This window comes from Myxine glutinosa, chromosome 4 (genome assembly GCF_964187855.1).
Source record: "Myxine glutinosa chromosome 4, kmMyxGlut1.1, whole genome shotgun sequence".
NCBI lineage: Eukaryota > Metazoa > Chordata > Myxini > Myxiniformes > Myxinidae > Myxine > Myxine glutinosa.
Genome location: NC_136264.1, coordinates 125,550,776 through 125,574,499, shown reverse-complemented (window position 1 = coordinate 125,574,499; position 23,724 = coordinate 125,550,776). Strand labels below are relative to the sequence as shown.

The 23,724-nt window shown below is 42.5% G+C and overlaps 2 protein-coding genes across 4 annotated transcripts in view; one reads left to right on the top strand and one right to left on the bottom strand.

The window, feature by feature from the left end:
* The first annotated feature begins 240 nt into the window (after positions 1 to 240).
* On the top strand, positions 241 to 23,619 carry DDX51 (DEAD-box helicase 51). 2 transcript variants are annotated; one of them, XM_068113335.2, is made up of 17 exons: positions 241 to 476; positions 1,941 to 2,072; positions 2,311 to 2,801; positions 3,073 to 3,218; positions 3,364 to 3,508; positions 9,661 to 9,806; positions 11,664 to 11,735; positions 12,100 to 12,206; positions 12,349 to 12,457; positions 12,721 to 12,869; positions 14,721 to 14,928; positions 15,078 to 15,193; positions 16,252 to 16,368; positions 16,468 to 16,569; positions 16,678 to 16,741; positions 17,090 to 17,224; positions 20,358 to 23,619. In XM_068113335.2, the coding sequence occupies exons 2-17, from the start codon at positions 2,056 to 2,058 to the stop codon at positions 20,385 to 20,387; spliced, it is 2,154 nt and encodes a 717-aa protein (XP_067969436.1). In that variant the 5' UTR covers positions 241 to 476; positions 1,941 to 2,055; the 3' UTR covers positions 20,388 to 23,619. The 2 variants fall into 2 exon arrangements, with proteins under 2 accessions (XP_067969436.1, XP_078632510.1); XM_078776384.1 differs by lacking the exon at positions 241 to 476 and having other exon boundaries at positions 1,927 to 2,072.
* LOC137425179 (serine/threonine-protein phosphatase 4 catalytic subunit B) overlaps positions 19,895 to 23,724 on the bottom strand; it is a 38,823-nt gene continuing 34,993 nt past the window's right edge. For both annotated transcript variants that reach the window (XM_068113336.2, XM_068113337.2), the window contains 2 exons: positions 21,481 to 21,670; positions 19,895 to 20,843 (listed from right to left, as the gene is read on the bottom strand). In XM_068113336.2, coding sequence (XP_067969437.1) covers positions 20,714 to 20,843; positions 21,481 to 21,670 — 320 coding nt within the window. In that variant the 3' untranslated portion in view covers positions 19,895 to 20,713. The remainder of the gene's footprint in view (positions 20,844 to 21,480; positions 21,671 to 23,724) is intronic.

The following is a 23,724-nucleotide window of genomic DNA, read 5'->3' as shown; positions in this document are numbered from 1 at the left end:
TAAAAAAAAAAACCTCACCAAAATCGAAACGATTTGTCCTCACACACCCATCCTGTCCACCAAGCTTCGTCCGAATCCGTCCATAACGTTTTGAGATATCCTGCTCATAAACAGACAAACAGGAGTGAAAACGTATTTCCTTCCACATTCGGTGTGTGGAGCTAATACGTAATACAATATTTGAACGCAAATGAGTTTCTTTCCTGAGTTTTTTTTTGTCCAATTGCGCGGCCATGTCGTGATAGTTGGCATCAGCTTTACGCGTGAAGTTTTTAATAAAGATGCGTCTATTTTTTTTGTATTGAACTGCTCTTAATGCTTAGCTTAATGTTAAATGTAACGTCAAGGTGATTGTGAGAGTTGAGTTTTGAATAATTTTCTCACGTTTTTATTGTCAGGTGTGACTGTGTGAGGGACGTTGGCCGTTGCCACGTTTTTAAGAAATCTTGTACGAATCTGTTTGAACACAGTTGTGGGTGAGCTGAGAACTATGTGAACCTTTGTGGTTTTCTCTTGTCCGATTGGAACCGTAATGTGTTCGATGTGCTTAGTGGTAGTTGTTATATGTGGTGGAACACCACAACACGCTCCTCTCTGGGTCTTTTCCGTATTGTTTTTCCTTTACTGGCACTTGTTAAGAGTTTTGTTTTGAATTCTAGATACAAGTGTAAATGCCCTTTTGACACTGTTTGGAATTGGATGGTTAGGACAATGGCTGATCCGGATTTGGATCTTCACCAAAAAATCTCAATTGTTGACTACACCATCAAGTCGACCATACACTGCAAAACTTTCTCCTTTGCCCAAATTGGCTGTCATGCAACAGGTCTTTGCTTATCCTGTCATCTCCTTTAAAGTTCTGATCGTTAAAAAAAACCAAAAAAAAAACCTTATTTTCAACTTTGAAATAGTATTACTATTAGGGTGAATCGGAGGAACTCTGTGTTGGCAGTGCATATTCCTTAGGTTCTGCAGCCATGTTTGTATTCAGAAGAGCCATTAGTCAGGTTCACTATGTTTTTTCGTTCAAAATCATGGTAGATTAGCAAACCTATACATTTTTGGAAACGTTATTACATGGAAAATCTGAAAATCAATGTTTACATTTGCCAATTCCGACCAATTCGACCAATTACATTCGACCAATCGCTTCGATCGACCAATTCGACCAATTCGATTTGCCAATCAATTTGACCGACCTTTGCTTGTGTGGAACAGACTGTGAAAACGATGCGGACTATATTGTCGGATACGACACACAGGACAGTGATGACGAACTCTAAATGGCATATTCTGTAATCGTGTATGTTTGATGCCATTGACTGCCTGTGTAGATGTGAAGTTGTACTGACTGCATGTGTATGTATGATTTTGCTGACTGCCTGTGTATGTTTGGTGATATGAATTATTGTGACACATTTTGATGTTATTAACTGCCTGTACAAAATGATAACATGTATTTGATTATGCAACTTATCGCGAATATAAAGACAGTATTTTGCAATTCAAAACCTTTGATTCGTGTCTTACCATTCCCCATAGCACTAATTTGATACTTTCATTGGATTCCTTTTCCCTGAAAATATAGGTTTAGTATATTTTTTAAAGTTTTTAGGGTAATTAGAGGCAGAAATAGAACAAAATATGTATTTTACAGTGGCCACTTTGAAAATCCAAAATGGCCGCCATACAGGTATCTCTCCAAATGTAAACATTGATTTTTAGTTTCCTTATGCTATAACCTTTCCAAAAATGTATAGGTTTGCTAATCTACCATGATTTTGAACGAAATATTTATTGACATAGTGAACCTGACTACTTGTTAAGTATTCTGAAGGGTCTTTGTTGTATCCTGATTTTTATTTTCCGACTTATTATTCTCTTTTTTTTGTTGTTTTATTTTGGTTTATTTTGGCCCTGACCCTAAGTTGTTCCCCTAGGGCTTAGGACATGAGGTATGTGCCCCCATGAGGTCACCTGTAAAAGGCAATAGGACGGTGTACTTCATGGTTTTAACACCTGTATGTGGATGACAACCGTGCACTTCACAGGACAATGTTTCACGTGGAGAGGTGAGCAGGGCACGTCAAGGTGATTGGGAAGGAATAGGAAAGCTGATAAGTGTGTATTTGTGATAACATTAAAAATGTCTAAAACGCTCATGTTTTTTCCCCCCTATTAGTTATTCAGGGGAGGGGAGGTGTGGTTGCATTAAATTTACCTGGCTTAACATGTGTGGCCTGTAATGTCAAATTGTTGTATACTTCATTGCTTGTATTCCACTTTGCTTCTCTAACTGCATCCTCCCAGGTATTTGGGAGAAGGCTCTGGCACAAGGGAAGGCCAGCAATCAGATCCTGATCAAGACGGCGTCGGTGCACGATTTGAGGATCTGCTGCGCAAAGTGAGGCTCCGGTCTTCAAAAGAGCCGGGGAAGGCGAGTCGGGCTCAGGCCAAGAGCGGAATAAAACGGGGCTTGGGTCAAGAAGAGAGCGTTGCGGAGAAAATCGAGGGAAATGCTGTAAAGAAGCTCAAGTCTGAGGACAAAGGTGGGGATGGCAAAGGAAAGAAAAGAAAAAAGAAGACGAAGGGAGATGGTGACGTAAGAGATGTAAAGCTTTTGAGGGAGCAAGGAAATGTGGAAACTTCAAGTTCAACAAAGAAAGCACAGAGAGCTGAGGCTCTGAGGATAAAGGATACTGATGTGATTAAAAAAGGAGAGAGAGGCAAGAAGTGTGGAAAGGGAATCCACGATGGATCGCAAGATAAAAAGAAACGGTTGAGAGATATTGAAACAGAAAGTAAGTAAATGTGGATGTCATCGGTCTCGATTTCAACATCACATTGTGTGGTCGAACGTATTGGGAATGCACAACACCTGAACATCCTCTATAAACACGGCACTCGTCAATACGGTGCTTCACCTAGGGTGACAGTTGAAAGTCTCATCAAATTGTGAATTTTCTGTTGGAACAGATGCCAACACTGGGCCAATCTGTCTGTTCGTGCTGCGCTGATGTGAAATGGAATGACCCAACAGGGATGCTATTGTACTTTTCGTTTTTTTCTTAGGAGCCAAAGATGATGAAATTACTGGGATAAACCATTCTTTGGAGCTGACCACCCATCAATCTGGAGAGGAGCCCCTCATTAAGGAGTCGAACGTTCATTGCGGTGTCACTATCCTTGGTGGATTTCCAGAGAAACCAGTGGAAAAGGTTAATTATTTGGCTTCGGTTGACAGACCCATTGATAGAAATAAACCTTTCTGTTTGCTTCGTATTTTTTTAAATTGTGACTTTCATCAATGGAAAAGTGCTTCAGTAAGCCGCGCGTAAGCCCTCATGCTAAACTTCATTGCAGGTTTTGCGGCCTCTCCCTGCCTGGCTGGCGAACCCTTGCCTTGTATCGAAGAGAATAAAGGGGACTCAAACCCCAATGCCTGCCTGGCTTACTCATCAGCTGGTGCAGCGACTGCGTGATGCCGGGATTCATTCGTTATTCCCAGGTTGCTTGTTGTACACCACACCTTTCCTATGCCGTCTCCAGGCATTGCAAATCGTCATTGCCGGGCACCGAAGGGGGCTCGGCAGTGACGCACGCTGAAAGAGAGTACTCAGTTTTCACTCTCGTTGTTGTACACCGCTCCTTTCCTATGCCATCTCCAGGCATTGCAAATCGTCATTGCCGGGCACCAAAGGGGGCTCGGCAGTGACGCACGCTGAAAGAGAGTACTCAGTTTTCACTCTGGTTTCTTGTTTGTTTGTTTGTTTTCTTTCTTGGTTGTCCGGACGATATCTCAGCCATCCTTTGAGCTAGGAAGCTGAAATTTCGGCACAGTAGTGAGCAAGTCCTTTGTCAAATACGGTATTTTTTGTTTTTTGAATAATCAATTAATTGAGGAGTTATTTAATTATTAGCGTTTAATTAAGTACTTATTTAATTAATTAAATTTCATTTCTCTTCTGACCATTATTAACTCAGGCACCTTTTGAGTTAGGAAGCTGATATTTGGACATGCCAATGACCAGGTGATTTGGCTGCAAAGGATATTTTTGATTTATTAATTAATCAATTAATCGATTAATTATTTAATTATTTGATTAATGACAAAAAAAATTTTTTATTTAAAGTTACAGATTCTGATGAAATAGTGGTAGTTTATGTGTTCTCTGACCAAATTGATTAATAATTTAATTTTTTTATGATTATTATTTATTTATTTTCATTATTAATCATTTATTTATTTTCTTTCTCATTTGGCCAATATCTCAGGCACCTTTTGAGCTGGGAAGCTAATATTTGGACATGAGTGACCAAGTGATGTGGCTATCAAGGATATTTTTGATTTATTGATTAATCATTTCATCTATTAAGTATTTATTGATTAATCGATTAATTATTTATTGAGTAATCAATTAATTATTTAATTTTTTATAAATGACTTATTTAATTAAATTTCTAAAAGATACATCTTCGGATGAAGCACTACTGGTTTAGTTATGCGATTAGCCAATTGATTATGAAAATACTTTGTGATAATCTTTTATTGATTTTAATTATACAATTAATCAATCAATTAGTGTACACCTCTCCCTCCCAATGCAGCCTCAATGAGCTGCACTGCGGTATTGCCGGGCGCCTGAGGCGCCCCGGCAATGCCGCGCTGCAGCATATTTAATTATTTGGCATGGGGCGGTGTACTTTGAATGTATTTGTACTTGTTTGTTTTCTTGCTTGTTTGTTTGTTTGTTTGTCCGGACGATATCTCAGCCATCCTTTGAGCGAGGAAGCTGAAATTTCGGCACAATAGTGAGCAAGTCCTTTGTCAAAAACGGTATTTTTTGTTTTTTGATTAATCAATAAATTGAGGAGTTATTTAATTATTAGCGATTAATTAAGTACTTATTTAATTAATCAAATTTCCTTTCTCTTCTGACCATTAACTCAGGCACCTTTTGAGTTAGCAAGCTGATATTTGGACATGCCAATGACCAGGTGATTTGGCTGCAAAGGCTATTTTAGATTTATCAATTAATCAATTAATCGATTAATTATTTAATTATTCGATTAATGACTAAAATGTTTTTGTTTTTTTCAGTTACAGATTCTGATGAAATGGTGGTGGTTCATGTGTTCTCTGACCGAATTGATTAATAATTTAATTTTCTAATGATTATTATTTATTTATTTTCATTATTAATCATTTATTTATTTTCTTTCTCATTTGGCCAATATCTCAGGCACCTTTTGAGCTGGGAAGCTAATATTTGGACATGGCAGTGACCAGGTGATGTGGCTATCAAGGATATTTTTGATTTATTGATTAATCATTTAATCGATTAATTATTTATTTTTTTATTAATGACTTATTTAATTAAATTTCTAAAAGATACATCTTCGGATGAAGCACGATTGGTTTAGTTATGCTATTAGCCAATTGATTAAGAAAATAATTTGTGATAATCTTTTATTGATTTTAATTATTCAATGAATTAGCGTACACCTCTCCCTCCCAAAGCAGCCTCTATGAGCTGCACTGCGGTATTGCCGGGCGCCTAAGGCGCCCCGGCAATGCCGCGCTGTAGGATATTTAATTATTTGGCAAGGGGGCGGTGTACTTTGAATGTATGTGTACTTGTCAAGGATATTTTTGATTAATTGATTAATCATTTCATCGATTCATTATTTATTGATTAATCGATGAATTACTTATTGATTAATCAATTAATTATTTAATTTTTTATTAATGACTTATTTGATTAAATTTCTAAAAGATACATCTTCGGATGAAGCATGAGTGGTTTTGTTATGGTATTAGCCAATTGATTAAGAAAATATTTTGTGATAATCTTTTATTGATTTTAATTATACAATTAATCAATCAATTAGATGTACATCTCTCCCTCCCAATGCAGCCTCTATGAGCTGCACCGCGGTATTGCCGGGCGCCGGAGGCGCCCCGGCAATGCCGCGCTGTAGGATATTTAATTATTTGGCATGGGGGCGGTGTACGTTGAATGTATGTGTACTTGTTATTAATTTTATTTATTTATGGTAAGTATTTGAAGGCAAAAATATGCATACATCTGAAGGTTGGCAGCACCAGTTTGAGCAAGAAGACCAAATTGACCAAATAGAAGGTTAAACCCGATATTACTTTGCTATACAAGGTACAATCCTCAAAAGTATTGTTATGTCGGTGAGTAGAGGAATATATAGATCCAGGTAGATCTGCATAGGTAGGTGCTCGACTGTCGTGATAGGGAATCTACCTGTAATAAGTTCTATGTTTAGCCGTATGTCGGAATAAGTTGTATCTGTGTCCCCGCCACGAAGGGGCGGGGCATGCTTATTAGTACAGGGATTATGGGTAACATTCCCTCGTGTGTCGTTCCCTCTGTGAGCAACCCAGTGTCCCTTATGGCAACGCACTCATAGACATTAGATAGATCCATTAGTGCACACATTAAATAATTCCCCGCCGCCACAATGACTGGAAGGACCAACAAGCAAAAGCCACGCCCAGGAGAACGTGTGATTAGTTGGGGTAAGAAGCTGGCCACTGATTGGTGAAAGGAAGGTGGAAGTAAGCGGCACACTGATTGGCCACTGACTGTTGACACCTTGGCCAATCAGTGCGGAAGGCGCGAACACTCGGCCAATCGGTGCGGAAGGCGCAAAACCTCTACTTAAAAGCAGGTTGCTGATTAGAGGGCGAGGGCCGGTGACGTCAGAAGGCGGGAAAGACCACGAATAAGTGAGGGACTGGTTGGTAGAAGAAAGGAGCTGACGTCACACCGCGGGTGACAAAAACGACTGGCTCGCGGGCATTCTGGGTCGTCTTCCCTGGGTTTTTCGTGGGCTCTTGGTGCTTGGAGCGAGGCTTGGTGCTTGGAGCGAGGCTTGGTGCTTCGAGCAAACAGGACCCTGCGTGCGACCGACGAGCGAGCGAGGCGTGCCGCTGAGCAGACGAGACCGGGGTGAGCGGGTGGCTCGGGGCCTGGCAGCGGGCGAGTGTGGGCACATCGAGGCCTTTGTTCGCGCCAACCAGAGCTGCGTCGGACGACGCGCTCAAACATCGACCCGACGCTACACTGCCAAACAGATAAGCTCACATTCACAAATACACGACGGGACATTTATTTTATTCATTCTCCCTTTGTCTCGTATTTGAAATCTGTGTGGGGACGTCCCAATTTAGAATTAGTTCTTCCGCCGCGTTTCTTTGTATCGGGTTCCGTAATATATCTTTCTTTATTGTACATTTTACCTCCCGTGTTCGTGTGAGATTAATTTGCAGGGTTGAAGACCGCCGGTGAGATTACTACAGGTCAGAGCTCGCCGCTTCTTCCTCTTCCTTCTTCCTCCCGTGCTTGCATAGTCAAAATCCGTAATTGATCGTCGCCTCCATTAAAGTTCGTTTGGCCATCCGTGAGTCCACGGTATTAACCGAGGGTATTCGCGCGACAGTATTTATGAACTGTTTTTGGAGTTTTGTTGCAATGCATGTTAATCGATTTGATCTTGTAGCGACAGTTTTCAAACAGCAATTTAGAGGTCGATAAATGGAAAACAATAGATTCTCAGCTATTATTTGATTAATACATACTCTTTGCAAGAGCTCGGCCATTGTTTATGTGCGCGCGTTGGTCGGATAATTTGCTAAATGGTATGTTTGTGAACCATGTGCTTGTGAAGAGAGTGGGGGGGGGGGGGGGAGTGTTTAAGGATTGCTTTGCTTGGCTTCCCGATGGATCATGTGATTATAAAAGAAAGCCTTGATACACAACGTTAGAGGAGAGGTTTTGTCACTCCAACAATGCTCAGCGGTGATTGATATAAAATAACCTCGGAGATCCAGCAAGAATTGGCCACGACTGAGGAATATGTCGACTGGAACCAGATCTCATCCCAACAATATCCAACACACAGGGGAATCGAATCCCCAAGCATCAGAAGGAAAAATACATTTGGGGGGGGGGGGGGGGAAGAGTGATTGGGTGGAGAATGCAGAATTGCTAGATTCCTTGTCCAAATATACAGATTCTGAAGAATTTTTCACAACTATCAAATTTCAGGGACATAGATTGATACGGTTGTCACCTTCAAAATCTGGGATCTTGGAATTCCATTGGAACGCTTGCTGCCGCTGCTTGCTTGATACTGAGAGCTGGAGTGATGGATTTGTCGGCAGTATCGTCGCCATGTCCCATGACTCGCTACCTTTGATAGCCCTGGAACACTCATGAGACTGCATGATACGATCAATTTTACTATCTGGCAATTGCTGCTTCCTGGCTGGTGTGGAGCGCACAAGAGACCCTTTAGGTGGGAGTTGGGATGATTATGCACTAGCACCGCAGCATTTTTGTGGTGGAATTCCTTTGCCCTCTCACTCAAAAATACCTTCAGGGTGCACCAAGGAGCAAGCAGCTCCACACAAAGGATTCAGATTCAGAAGCAAGCTAATCTCCAGTCCCCCTACTCATTTGGTACCTTTCACTCCCACCCATACCCCTGAAACAACCTTACTGTATTTGTCTAAGTTATAGGATTATAATATATAATTCCAAGTGTGTTTAATATGGAGTCATATGATTGGTTTGTTGCTAATTCTCATGTCTGTCCATGATTTATTTTACTTCAAGGGGGCATTCATCTTTGTAGGGAAGCAAAGGTTGCCCAATGGTTAGCAACTCGCCGGTCCCAGTTGCTCACTTGGGCCGTCAAGGTAATGGAGCACCCAGACTCTCTATGCTTCGTCCCAATTTCAAACTTGGCACGGCTGACCTTTCGACAATTAGTCCTTCATCAGAGCCAAAGAGCGTTAAGCGAGTGTTAAACTGCGTTAAACGTGTTTGCTAATCTTTTTGCTTTTTTTATAAGGGCCATCCATCGTCAGCCAATATGTGAACCATATAAATTCAGATTTACTGCGTTTTTGTTTTTTCATTTATTTATTTAAAAATAAATATTTAATAATGGCATTGCTTTCACATTTGTAAAATGAAATGGAAGAGTTCCAAAGCATAAATGTTTGTGACAATAAAATATTATTATGCCTCTGCTGTTGAAGTCGCCGGAGGCATTATATCTTCGGGTTGTCCGTCCGTCTGTCCATGATAGGTATTCGTTACCGCAATAACTTAAGAACGGCCAAAGGGATCCAAGTCAAACTTGGTACAAGTATGTATAATGATGCAAAGATGAACTGGCTAGATTATAGGGTCAAGAGGTCAAAGGGCAGAGGTCGCGTTAGGTAAAAATTCTGTTACCGAGCTAACTTGTGAGCCATTTATGGGATTTTGACCAATCTTGGTATAAGTATACATTATGATGAAAAGATGAACTGATTAGATTTTGGCATCAAAGGTCAGAAGTCATGTCAGGTAAAAATATGATACTTGAGAACAGCTGAAGGGATTTGAATCAAACTTGGTACAGGTATGTATAATGATGGAATAATGTGGGCGGAGGCATATCGGTTGACCTCACTATGTCGAAGAGTGCCGTTCGCGTTTAATGATGGAACAAGCATTTTCTTCTGATTATATTACACCGAGCTTGCATTTGGAACTTGTTTGTCACCATGAGCATGCCTGAATTATTTAATTTTCCATTTGGTGAACTGTCTATACTTGCCTTGCTTGTGTGCAGTGCAGTCTCTCGTGATTCCTGCCGTGCTGAATGGCCTATCACACTGCATCACTTTAGGTCGAGGTGGTTTTAGGCCCGGTGATATCTGCGTCTCTGCACCAACCGGAAGTGGGAAAACTCTGGCCTTTGTGCTACCGATTGTACAGGTGTGTCCACCTCACCGATTCTACCTGATTTGGCGAATGTGTTTTTTCACCGGGTCTCTATCGTTTGTTTTCTCTGTGCATGAAGAAGTAGATGTGTCCCTTGTATTTTGTAAAGTAGATAAAAAGTAGATGTCTTTTTCTTTGTAAAGTAGATGTCTTTGCTTGTGCACACATGTACCGTGATGGACAGTGACGTGAAAAAGTAAGTACACCTCGTGTAAAGTTTTGACTTTTTCAACATATTTCAACATACACCTATTTGATCTTCATTTCAACAATATTGATAGGTAAAGGTGATATAATATAACAAATATCATGAAACATTTCCATTTTGTAGTCCATTGTATAATTTAAATAAACATAAATGCAAATTTCGCATGTGGAAAAAGTAACTACACCCCTACATTTATCACTACTTCAAATACCTAAAATTAGAATCGGGTGCACCAGCTCAGGTGCAAATGATTATAACATCATTAGAGAGGATTTTGGAGGAACCTGTCTTATTTAAACCTCAGACATTTAGTTTGGTTTGCTCTTTATTGTTGAAGTGTACGGCGTCATCATGCCGAGGTCAAAAGAGTTCTCTGAGGCCTTCAGGAAGAAGATTATAGATGCCTACGAGTCTGGGAAGGGATTTAAAAAGATCTCCAAACAATTTGAAATCAATCATTCGACTGTCCGGAAAATCATCTACAAGTGGAGAAGATTCCAATCAACTGCCAACTTGTTCAGGCCAGGCAACCCCAGCATGTTCAGCCCGAGAGCAGACCGCAAGATGCTGAAAGATGTCTGTAAGAACCCCCAGAATGTCATCACGGGACCTACAGGTAGCTCTTGCCACTGTTGATGTCAAAGTGCACGAGTCTACCATTAGAAAGAGGCTGCACAAATTTGATCTACATGGGAGGTGTGCCAGGAGGAAACCTTTGCTGTCCAGAAAGAACATCAGGGCAAGACTAAAGTTTGCCAATGAACACCTAGGTAAAGACCAGCACTTCTGGAACAATGTGCTCTGGACAGATGAGTCAAAGGTAGAGCTATTTGGCCACAGTACCAGAAGACATGTTTGGCGAAAACCAAAGACAGCATTTGACCACAAGAACCTGATACCAACTGTAAAGCATGGTGGTGGAAATATTATGGTTTGGGGCAGCTTTGCTGCATCAGGGCCTGGGCAGCTCACCATCATATAATCCACTATGAATTCTTCATTGTACCAGAGGGTGCTTGAGGATAATGTGAGGCCATTTGTCGGAAAGTTGAAGCTCAACCGAAGGTGGACCTTGCAACATGACAATGACCCTAAACATACCAGTAAATTCACCAAGGAATGGCTGAAAAGAAAGAAATGAAGGGTTCTGCAATGACCAAGTCAAAGCCCGGATCTAAATCCCATCGAGATGTTGTGGGGGGATTTGAAACGAGCTGTGCATGCAAGAAACCCCTCAAACATCGCACAGCTGAAAGAATTCTGCATGGAGGAGTGGGCAAAAATTTCTCCCAGTCGATGTCAGAGACTGGTAGACAGTTATAAGAAACGCCTACTTGAGGTTGTTTCTGCCACAGGGGGCAATAGCACCTATTAGAGACAAGGGTGTACTTACTTTTTCCACAAGCGAAATTTGCATTTATGTCTTTAAATTATACAATGGACTACAAAATGTAAATGTTTCATGATATTTGTTATATTATATCACGTTTATCTATCAATATTGTTGAAATGAAGATCAAATAGCTGTATGTTGAAATATGTTGAAAAGTCAAAACTTTACATGGGGTGTACTTACTTTTTCACGTGACTGTATGTTATTCGATTAATGTCATAATTGTTGTTCATCTGCACACTGTGGACAGGCCCTGTGCTGTCGGGTGGTGCTTCGGGTCCGTGCACTGGTTTTGCTCCCTACAAAAGAACTGGCACAGCAGGTAACTATTACCTTTGCCGTCGTCTCAATTTACCTCTGCGTTATCTGAACTCTGTCTTCATTGCAATATTTAAATCCATTCTTCTTTCACTCACACTCGTTTTCTCAGTTTTCCTTGATCCTCAGTTCTACCTCATTCACGGAGATGATTTGCTTGAATCCCAACTACAGCAGTGTTGCCTTTTGAATGCATTGAAAATAGTCCTGATGGGATTTATTCTTTCCTTGAAGCTGTTGATCTCTTTGCCTCAGTGTTTGTCAAAGTATATCTGCTTACAAAACCTGAGCCCCCCCAATGGGGTGCACGATATGGTGAATAACAGATGAGTGTGTCATGTACATTTGCTTTATTGCTTTGGTATCAGGTTGCAAAGGTGTTCCATATGTATGCGGAAGTGATGGGGTTAAAGGTTGTGCTGGTTGCGGGTCAGAAGTCATTTTCCCATGAGCAAAGCTCATTGGTCAAACAGATGTGAGTTATCTTTCCTCTTCACCTTGCTGGTTTGGAAGTGACCGAGCTGAGTAAATCTCTGTGGTAACTCGAGTTTACTTTAACAAATAGAGTTTACTCCACATAAGGCCATATTTTTAATACAACCTAATGTGAATTTCAGGAAAAGTGAACCACGGAGCAAAGCGGACATTGTTGTGGCAACGCCTGGACGTCTCGTCGATCACTTAACCCACACTGCTGATTTCTCATTGGCTCACCTCCGCTTCTTGGTGTGTCTGCTGTACTTTCAAAATCCCTCAATGTGATGACTATTAACAATGATTGAAGTCGTGAGGTAAATTTAGGTTTTCTCCAAACCACGTGAAATTTGAATTGCTTCGAAGCCGTTAGTGCTGTTATGTCGTCTCGGTCTGAAACTTCCATTTTCTTTTCCTGAGTCGAACTTTTGACACTTTTGGTTCTCCTCAGCATGTATGAACCTTTGTTGTCAGGCAAATGTAGAAGTTTCTTACTAATTGCTTCCTTTATGCAGGTTATTGATGAAGCTGATCGGATGCTTGATAAACTGCAACACGATTGGCTGAACCATGTGACACGAGCAGTTTGTGGTCATGGTGATAAAAGAGGGCCCTCTCGCATGCTTTTCTCTCACAAGACACCGGGCCCACTAATGCCTTCTAGGTGAACAACCCGTCTCATCTTTTTGTTACTTTCTGCTAGAAAAAAAACCTGTCTGTCTTTCTGTGATTGTATTGTACTTCTGTAATGTCATTTGTCTTGTAGTTTTCATTTGTCATTGTGGTAAAACCTGTCTTGCATACTTGTATTGCCTGCCGAGCAAAATTGGTAACCCTAACCCAAAGACGTTAGAACAAAACGGGCCTCGATGGCCGAGTCATCAGTGGCGTTTGTGAAGGCACAGCAGGTAACTATCAGTGGCGTTTGATGATGTCACAGATGAAGGACCCCAGCTTCAGTGGCGTTTCAACCCTTGCAGCTCGGCTGGGTTGGGCAGGCAGTGTGGAAACTGCTAACCATCCAAGGAGGCCGCACACAACGAAAAACGAGAAGCATTTTCAAAATCATTCTTGATGCCTACCCAGGGACACAAATAGAAAAATTAACCGCTTCTTTTCAAACACTAAATACCAACATGACCCTTCTATCTGATCCACCCCTCCAAGGATTCACTTCGGCCCCATTCAGCCATGGTGTCAGAATTAAATTCAAAGACAGATGCATGGTGTGTGGACCGATGGAAATGATCTCAATGAAAACTAGTATCCGGATCTTCATCAAAATAGAATCAATTCGTCCGTCACACTAACCTGGCTATCAATTTTTGTCCGAATCCATCTACAACTTTTTTGAGATATCCTGTCACAGACAAACAAATGGACAGAGCTGTAAACATAAGCTCCGGAACCTTCGGGGAGGGGGTAAGTATTTAAAATAAAGAAAAATTTAACTTGTAAATTGTTTATTACTAGTGAGGTACCCGTGCTACGCACGGGTGGGAGGCCAGAAGCAAACAGACAATGCAGAAACGGCGAATGCTAAAGCATGAAACCAATAAATTCCACATTCCTGCAGCACCTTCAGTCGCACGTCAGACATGGACAGCAAGTTCGTGAAGGACTTCCATGAAAAACGTACCCGTTCGCAAACAAATGGGTACGTTTGTTCCATACCCAGTCAATGGCGAATCTGCATATGGTGATCCGTGAATTTCACGTTTAGAAAGTAGAAACCGTCACGGCATTCCATCATTCACTTGAACTCGATATCTTTTTTCATTCCAAACAGCAAAACTCCAATCACAAATTAAACTTTTCACAACATTTGTGATATAAACAAATATTTAAATCCTGATGTGAAGTTCCATACAGTTGGGTGAATACAATTACGAATTCAAAATCGTAATTGTATTCACTCAATTCCAATCAGATTTTGGTACTTTAACAAAATACTGTTTTAAATGACGGTTGTATTGGATTATTATCAAACCCGCTCATTGCCGTAATCTGCCCACTTCCACATTTGCGGCAGGTTCATAATTCATCAGGATTTTCCTCAATTCCGCAATGAAATGTTCATGAAATACTGTTCAGCCGTTTTTAATTTTCACGTCATGTTATTTTGGTGAATTATCATAGGATTTTCCTGCAGGGGTTCCAGGAAATCGTTGCAATCGGTGCAGCCGGTTTTGCAGTACCCGGGACAATAACGTTATGCGGGAGTCCAAACCTGAAAATACTGGAGACCAAAGCTGATATTGGAAAAACAACATAGCCTATTTTACTCCAGGAGATCCCAGGATTACCCACCCAAAATGTCGTTGCGATCGGTTCAGCCGTTTTTGCGGTACCTGGGAACAGACGGACAGTCGGACATTTGGTGAATTGTAGTAAGATTTTGTTAACTAGAAACTATAGGTGAATGAAAAATTGGGATTTCTAATGAATGTTTTGATCATTCCTTCTTTCACTGTTGTCTTTACCTCACCCCTCCTTCCTAAATTAACCCTTTTAGTGAGTTTCCACCACAACCTGCCTTCCAAAAGCTTTTGTTTTCTGCCACGCTCTCTCACTGTCCCGAACTACTGCAGCGCCTCAACCTCCATCGCCCACGACTCTTCTCAGCGATGGGGGGTCAGGGGAGTTCGAAAGTACCAAAGGAACAAAACCTCAAGGAACAAAGCAAGAAGGATGGTCGATTTGCATTTCCAGAGGAATTGGTGGTGAGTGCTTGATCCCCATTTGGGCTCATTCAGCCAGGTGCATCTCTCCACCCCGTCCCCCCACCCACATATTTTTTTTTTAGCAAGATATGAGGAATTGGTTTGATTATAAACTCTTCGACTTCTCCAATGCACTAATTTCACTGCAGGAGTTCGTTGTTCCCGTGAGATTAAATGACAAGCCGCTTGTACTGCTGTACCTTCTGCTCAAACAACACTGCTACCCATTGCTCTGCTTCTGCAATGCTCGTGACACTGCACACAGGTAACCTTGAGCGAGTGGGCAATTTTGGTTTCCAAAATGCCCGTTTTGTTGTCATGCTTCACCTATAGCTCTTCCCTGTAGGGTTTTGGTGTAGGTTGTGCGACTTGTGCCGAGATGTTCTGAACATCTTCACACTGCATCCAGTTAACAGTATGTAGATGTGCAAGGTGGGATTGCATAATGTCTTCCTGGTGTGATGATGTCATGGTTAAATGCCAACATTTCGTATAACTGTGGTACAAATGTAGCATTAATTACCACAAAATAATATGGAACCGCCTTTAGAGGCCATTTTTCACCGCAGAGCGGGGGTTGGCCTTTTTTGGGCGCCGTGGTCCCCTTTTTGAAGCAATGTTTTATGGCCGGATGCCCTTCCTGCCGCCAACCCTGTTAGTCGCCTCTTGTTATGTAGAATGTTCTTATTTGATTCTTTTTGTAAAGGGAATGAACATGTCGGCATGCTTACGCTTGCAAACCGAGTGACATTTTGGTGTGTATTCTGTGTGTGCTGTGTGCTGTGTTCTAAGTTACTTAAGACTGTCTAAAACTGGCATCAGTTTTGTTAGTCATATTTTTGGCCGGTGAGGCCTACAGATCCATGGCACTATTTTACACTTCTGAAAAAATATTGGACTCGCTCATGTAATGATTATAGGCTGCTTGCACCGATAATTGTGAAAAGTCTCCTGAGACGATGGTGCCGGGATAGCGGACTTACCTTTGAACTGTTCAGTCTGGGTTTGATTCCTGACCCGATGATAAACTGGGGAATTTGAGAATTTGCAGCCAGTATTGCATCAATGAGTGAGTGCATCGTCTCTCAAACGGCCATTAGCCGGGTGTCCCGTCTGCTAGTATGAGCTGGTGGACCTTATTGATCACTGTGTCCTTCAATTTGATCATTGCTTGCCTACCACTACCTACAGCCATGATGCTACCAGCAGTTCTATGATGCATGTGAGAGAAGATTATTTTAGGAAAAGTTTGGTCAACATAGGTAGTTAGTGACCAAGTTTGTTTGCCTGCTCTATTCCTCCTCACCCTACCACACTTGACAGGTTGTGCCTGTTGATGCAGTTGTACGGAGGTGTAACGGTAGCCGAGTTCTCATCCAAGCTCTCTGCGGGCGAGCGAGAAAGAACTTTACGACTCTTTGTAAAGGGCAAAATACAGCTGTAAGTACTGTGCCATCGTCCGCTGATTAAGTTTGCTGTGTCTCCACTAAACGCAATTGGGCAACTTTTTCTGTTATTCCCACATTACCCTTTCCTTAGTCTTGTCTGCTCTGACGCCGCGTCACGGGGGCTGGACGTTCGTCGTGTTGGGTTTGTCCTCAACTATGATGCACCGGATTCGCTCCAAGGTTACGTACACAGGTAACTGGGTAATATTCTCTTAACGGAGGAGAGCAAGTCCATATTGGCATATTGAACCTATCGTATGTCGGAGTTTTTGATGTCCAAGTGGACATGCGATGTATGCAGAGTCGGCCGGACTGCGAGAGCAGGGAACACTGGAGTGGCGTATACGTTGCTGTTATCTGCACAGGTGACGCATGATGCCTCATTTCCCATCTCTACCTCCACAAAGTTGGAGTCTATTTCCCATCCCTGACTTCCTCGAATGCTCTTTACTACTTCTTCGTCTCCTTTGTCCAGTTAAAAAAAAAAAAAAATTCCATTCTTTGTAAGAAATCACAGATTGATGTGAAACAAATCTTCTATTTTCCTTGTATGCAACTCCATAAAGTCCTAAACCATTCTCGTTACGTTACCTCGTTAAATTATTTACCTCTACCAGTATGCAAGGCGTCTGTACTTCTACATTTTGTTGAGTTCTTGCATATACTCGATATTTTCAAATAACCTTATCCACCCACTCCCCCGCTCTGTTTAGGTTCCTGAATTCCGCCTGATGTTGAAGGAAGTTGGAGGTCGAAACCCACAGAAGCAAATACTGTCTCCAAGCCAACTTTCTCCATTCGTACCACAGTACAAGGAGGCTCTTGCCAAGCTTCAACAACAGCTCATGGTGAGTTACTATGGTGAAGTTTGTCATGAACAAGACAAACATCCAACAAATAAAATTTACAATCTAGTGAGCTTAAGCTACCAAATTTACCCTAGCTGTAAATCTTTTAACAAAGAGCTCATTCTCATCACTAATTATTGATTTGAGTTGTGGTTGCTTGCAGTGTGCATGCATGCCCCATCAGCACAGACAGACACAGACACACACACACACACACACACACACACACACACACACACACCCTTGCCTTTTTACCTTCCCCAAGTTTACTAACGTTCACCCCCATTCATTCATTCCCCATCTTCTCACCTGTATAAGTCTTCCCAATTCTGCTACCTCTTGTTCCTTTTGCCCTGGATCTTTCAATTCGCTGCCCCTATAATGTTCTCACCCATTTCTACCTCCAGTCTGGGTTTGGTAGATTACAAACCAGGAGTAGGAAAGGAGTCTTATACTTTACTACATCTAACTCCCCACCCCTCAATTGCATCCTCCAACCCCATCATTGTACCTGTGATTCATACCTGTTTCCTCTTCGCTGACTCTTCCACCTGTCATGCTTTTTGTGAGACTCCACAGCGGCACAATTTTTTTTGAGTGAAACAATTGTCAGTTTTGTTGGTTCACGACATTTTTGCATTAATGCATCAGCACATGATATTGAAGTTGGTATCTATTCTACAGAAATATAAGCAAAACTAGCGAGATACCCATGCCATGCACAGGTTAGGTGGGAAGCCAAAAGCAAACAAACAATGTGGAAACGGTGAATGCTAAACGGTGGAATCAATAAATTCCACATTCCTGTGCCACCTTCAGTCAAATGTCAGACATGGACAGCAGGTTCGTCAAGGACTTGCACGAAAAACGTACCCGTCTGAATGGTTCTATCCACAGGCATTGGCAAATCTGCATATGGGGAATCCGCGAATGTCACGGTTAGAAAGTAGAAACCCTCATGTCATTTCCTCATTCATGTTTAACCTCGATGTCTATTTTCAATCCAAACAGCATAACTCCAATCATACATTAATACTGTTGCGGATCTCAAAACGTCGGCCTTCCCCTTACCAAGGGGGGATTAATCCCCTTGTCTTTTTACTAGCCGACGCGATCCGGGGCTATTACGTTCCTTCCGGTCAGCGCTGAATAGGGTGGTAGGTCGGATTGGTCCTATTACCTAAGTACCAGCGCCTTCCGGGAAGCAAGGAAATAACCCCACCCGAACCACGGTTTCAGTGGACACGCCGAGCGAAATCGAGCCGCGATTCGGGCCGTTAACGGGAACTAACCCGATTGGAGCGGTTCCTGATCGTGCCATGCTTACCCAATGGAGAAATCACTAAGACGGTCAAATTAAGAGGAAAACAGGAAGAACAAGGAATTTATTACACCCATTGTACAAAGAAGAGGAAGAAGCAGAAATGTGCAGTGAAGAGGAAGAAGCAGATACACAGGGCAGCCTCATACAGTCTTACACTTATCCCCTGGACACGGGCCCGTTCACCCTGTCACACTCTGACTCACTCACACGGGGTTTGTAGATGGTCAGGCGATGGTCCCAAGGGTCTCGTTCACAGCTCGCTCCGGTCCCCGACTCGTGCCGTGGAGGCGATGATAGACGGCAGGCAAGATCTTCGCGTGTCGGTGGCGCGGATCGGACAATTACATCGGGGAAAGGTAGGCTGGCTAACAGTTACGTTGTGGCTCACGGCCGCGTATGTAATAGAAGGACCGGCGCTTGATATGCGCTCCCCGTAAGCCCACAGCCAAATTCCCACCGAGCCCTTGCAATCCATCAGGACAGCGAGTCTCTCCCAATAGTTCACAATGGCGCTTTCCCCAGCAAGTCCTTGTAACCAACAATGCAATGCGCTCCAAACCAAGTCCTCAAGTCCTTTGCCACTGCCGTATGCACGCGAGTCCTTGAATAATGGCGCCTTCCACAAAGTCCTTCTTGTAACCAACAATGCAATGCGCTCCAACCAAGTCCCGATAAACCGCATAAGTCCTTCTCATATTTCGAGTGCCTTTCAGTTCTTCAGAGGGCTTTGCGCTCGCGGTTATATAGCGCCGCTTCAGCCAACCCTCTCGAACCTCTAGCCACACCCTTACCACGCCCTATCAGGCCATCTCACCCGAGCCCTGGTTGGTTGTTGGGGTCTTACCGGCTCTGCCCTTGATGGCTGCTTCACGTGGCCACACCCCCAACCTCGCGCTCCGCCCCCTTTTTGGGCCTTACCTCGTGGCATTTGGGCTGGTTCGAGTGAAGGCCCAAGGGCAGCGAACGCTACTGGCAAGCAAGGTGCAAAGGCCAAAAAGGGGAATGGAAGGAAAACTCTCCTCTGAGGTGGAATTTGGAGGGTTTGGTGGCAAAATGGAAGGGAGTCTACCTTATTTGATTTACACAACGCAGATGATTTACTCGGGAAATGGCCTTATCCTAAACACATACTATGCCATAACAAATGTTCTAAATGGGCCTATGTGTTGTTCGTGGCCTAACTACGGGGGTGCAACCTTTACCCTTTAATGATGTTACCTGTGTGGGTTCTCAAAACCGCAACACTACTATAACAAAATAGTGTTAAATATCACGATTGTATTGAGATATCAAACCAGCCCATTGTCATGTGTTCACTTCTGGATTCAGAGCAGATCAGTATCGAGTCAATTTCAAAATCATAATTTTATTGACGAATTTTTGAAACCTCATACCTACCTTACAACATCCACTGGGACCCCAAAACGTTCCACAGGAGGTTTGGCGGGGCTAGCCCCAAAACTGAGGGAGTAGCTTGGGGACGGATGGACAGACACCATTCCATTTTATAATAGATGTTGCAGCTTTTTAAAAGGGAGGCATCTAACCTAGGAAACATTTCCTTTTCTTTGGTGTTCAAAAAGAGGTACCAGATTAGCTTTAAAAGATTTTTTTTTTTCCCATCTGATTTAACCTTGCTCCTGGTCCTTGTTTGAAGCTGAAGGATTATAATTGCATTCAAATGAAGTTTAATGCTGTGGATTATTCTTTACAAACTCAGGAAACCAAGGTGTTTTGAATGAACCTGAATCTGTCTTGGCTTTTTAGGAAGATTACAACATCACAAGTGTGTGTGTGTGCATTTGACAGGGCGAGCAGAAAGAAAGAAACCAATGGTGAAGATGAAACTCCAAATCGGAGTGATGAAGCTACTTTAAAGTCACTTCCTCTTTGATCCCTTGAACATGTAAAAATTATCCATTTCCATGTTAGTCCACGTACCCTGGTTAAATACGAGTATATTGAGCAGAATGTAAATGCATTGTTTATTTTAAAAAAAACAAAAAAACACTGAAACACACCGTGGGAATTTCCTCAACCCCCAGGCAAGCCAAAGATTTGAACAATATTGCCTCATTGCTATTTCTGAAAGGTACTGCTCGTTGCACAGGTCACTGTTGGACAGTTCAAACAGCTTTATCTGGTGCTGGTGCCAGGAACTGATGTCACAGGAAGTAATCGGCAACAGGTTGCTTTGATGGAATTCCCCTTGCTTCTTGAGGAGCTGCTTCGAATATGGTGAACTCTCGCTGCAGGTTCTCCAACAACTCCAGGATGGCTGCTACGTTACCACACCTAGGAATGAAAATGTTTGCAAGTTGGAACATGTTGAGGATGGTGTATTCGTAGCGTAATGAAATTCCGACCCACCTGCTACTTTTACCAAAGTGAAATGTCTTCGAACTCGAGGACACATTGTAAAAGAAACTTACTGCATATCTCAAAAATAATATTGCATTTTAACTAAAGTCAGAGGACATCCTTTTTATTTGAGAAGTGCCCACTCATGCCTTTGTGCAAAACAAAGCTGTTTGGGTTTTATGCAAGAAAGAGGTGCAAGCAATCAGCCTGTATCTCCAAAGGATCATGTTAAGAATTCACCTGCTACCTTAAACCACTGGGCCTCACGAAGACATGACCTAATCCTGGACAGACCATGTGCAAAAGATACCCTCGTAAGTCCGGTGCAGACTGAGCATCCTCTGTCGTGCAAAGTTATTTAGCAAACTTGAGCTTCTCATCGTCTCAAAATTTTTCTTTTCTACATAAAAGTAACAAAAGGCCAGAAATCATTTGTTTTTACATTATTATGAACATGGGATGGTGAATGATTTGAACAACAAAGTTGTTGACATTCGACTCTGCCAATGATGAACTCTGGAAGGAGAGTCGTTTAGTGTGTCGGAAACAAGTGGGTTTTGCAGAAGAGTACCGGTAGCAGTAGTTGGGAGCCGACCAGACAGTGAGCACAGTTTCCTGAAAGTGCCATTTGTAGCCCTCCATGACCAACTGATGAGCCCGGCAAATCATGGAGATGTCGTTGGCTGCATTGAACTGGGACACCACATCACTGCCGAACAGATAACCAGCCCCTCTGGGGCTGACTCCCCACCCAGTGGTGTCTGAGGGTGACACATGCAATGCAATAGGTTTGTATAAACACAACACCACAAACCTGACGTGCAGTTTTTTGCGGGTTAACGAGTACCTTTTTGGGGGGGGTGGGGGGGGAGGGGGCAAGGTGGAAGGGAGGGGCGGGTGTTAGTGAAGGGTGTTGTAGAGTGAGGAAAGAACAAACACCAACAGCAAATTCACCTTTATATGAGACCCTCACACAGACAACGCAATCACAGGTATCCAGCCACTGATCCACACCTCAGATATCTACCATTCCTGCCAATATCAATGTATCCCTCCATCCCCAATACTTATATGTACCTATCCAACTCGAATTTAAATCTATCTGCTGTTTCTGCTGGCACGACCTTTCCAAAGGAGACTATTCCAAGTGACTTCACCATTTAGAGGTAGGGCCAAAAATGATATGTAGCACGATATCTCAAGAAATTGTGGATGAATTCGGATGAAACTTGGGGTACAGGCATGTGGCAAGGATGAATTGATTGGATTTTGGTGAAGATCCGGTATGCTCTCTACCGAGTGCTGTTATAGTTATCTTCAGTTCCCCTCGTCATCGCTTCCTTTCTAATGCAAAAAGCCCCGTTTCCTTCAACCGTTCTTCCTAGGTTAGTCCAGCTCCAGGCTTCTCCTGTGCCACAGACTCCAGGACTGGCCCTTGCATGATAGTCCCTGTTTTCATTATTCCTATCCAACCCCAACACATATTACCCACTATTCTACAAGCCCTAAGGTTGGCTACCAGGGTTCTACATGGTACCTTATCAAAGTGTAGATGTACTACATCCACTGCACTTCCATCATCCACCCAATCAGAAACTGTTTCATAGAACTGAACAGGAACATGTTTGTTAAACATGACCTCCCTTTAGTATATCCGTGGTGACGACCTTTAATTGGTTTTAATCCATTCAAATGGTTCTCCAACCAATCCCTGATTAACATCTCTAACTCCAGTTGTGGCGATGTTAAACATACTAAAGTCTATAGTTCCCCAGTTCTTGTCTCGGCCGTTTGTTGAATAACTGTTACATTTGCTGTTCTCCAATCCTCCGGTACCTGAGCTGACTCCAATGAGCTGTTAGATATCTGTTAAAATCTCGCTTATCTGATGTTCCCATCACGCCTGCTCTGTCAGCTACCTCGATACTTTTGGATGCACATTATATGCCCCGCAGCTTTATCTTTTAGCTTTCGGAGCTGTTTCCTTACTTTTTCTGCTCCTACCATGAACTCTTCCAATGGCCCTCCCTTGACTCTTCTGTAGATTAATCAATGGGCAATTCCCTTGACTGCTCTTGTATAAATGTTAATGCAAAATAACATTTGTAATCTTGCCATCTCACTTTCATCACCCTATGCTCTTCCTTAATGGGAATCCAATATCCCTGTGCTATTCCTTAATGGGTCCACACTTGTCTGAACCTGATATTTACCCCTTACGTACTGAAAGAATGCCTTGTTATTTTGTTTAATATTCTTGGCCATATCTTATATCCTATTTTTGACTTGCCTAGTTAATAGTCCCCTACCGGTGTACACCGGAGGGGACTATAGGTTTGCACTCCGTCCCTCAGTCTGTCAGTCTGTCAGTCCGTCACGCAAAGAACAGTTTTCCGGACTTTTTTCTAAACTCTTAATGCTAATGATTTCAAACTTGGCACATGGTTTCCTCATGATAAGTTACAGATCAAGTTCGAACTTCACGACGTTTCGATCATTTTTGACAAAGTTATGGCACTTTGAACTTTGGTAATTTCCCCAACAGTTTTCCGGACGACAGACTGCCGGTAGGGGACATGTATTGCAGCGCAATACTCAGAATGCTTGTTTTCTTAAGTAGCGTCTGTTTACATCGATACTTGCGAGTCTAGTCCTGTTATTTTATACCTAATAAATGCGTTCTGCTTATCCTTACCTCCCCGTTCAACCACCCTGATCTATTGTGGATGCTTCTTCGCTTTGTTTGTACCTCCCAATGCAAGTCGGGGGCCAATTCTTCCCTGCTGCCCGGATTTATCAGAACAGCACGGTCATG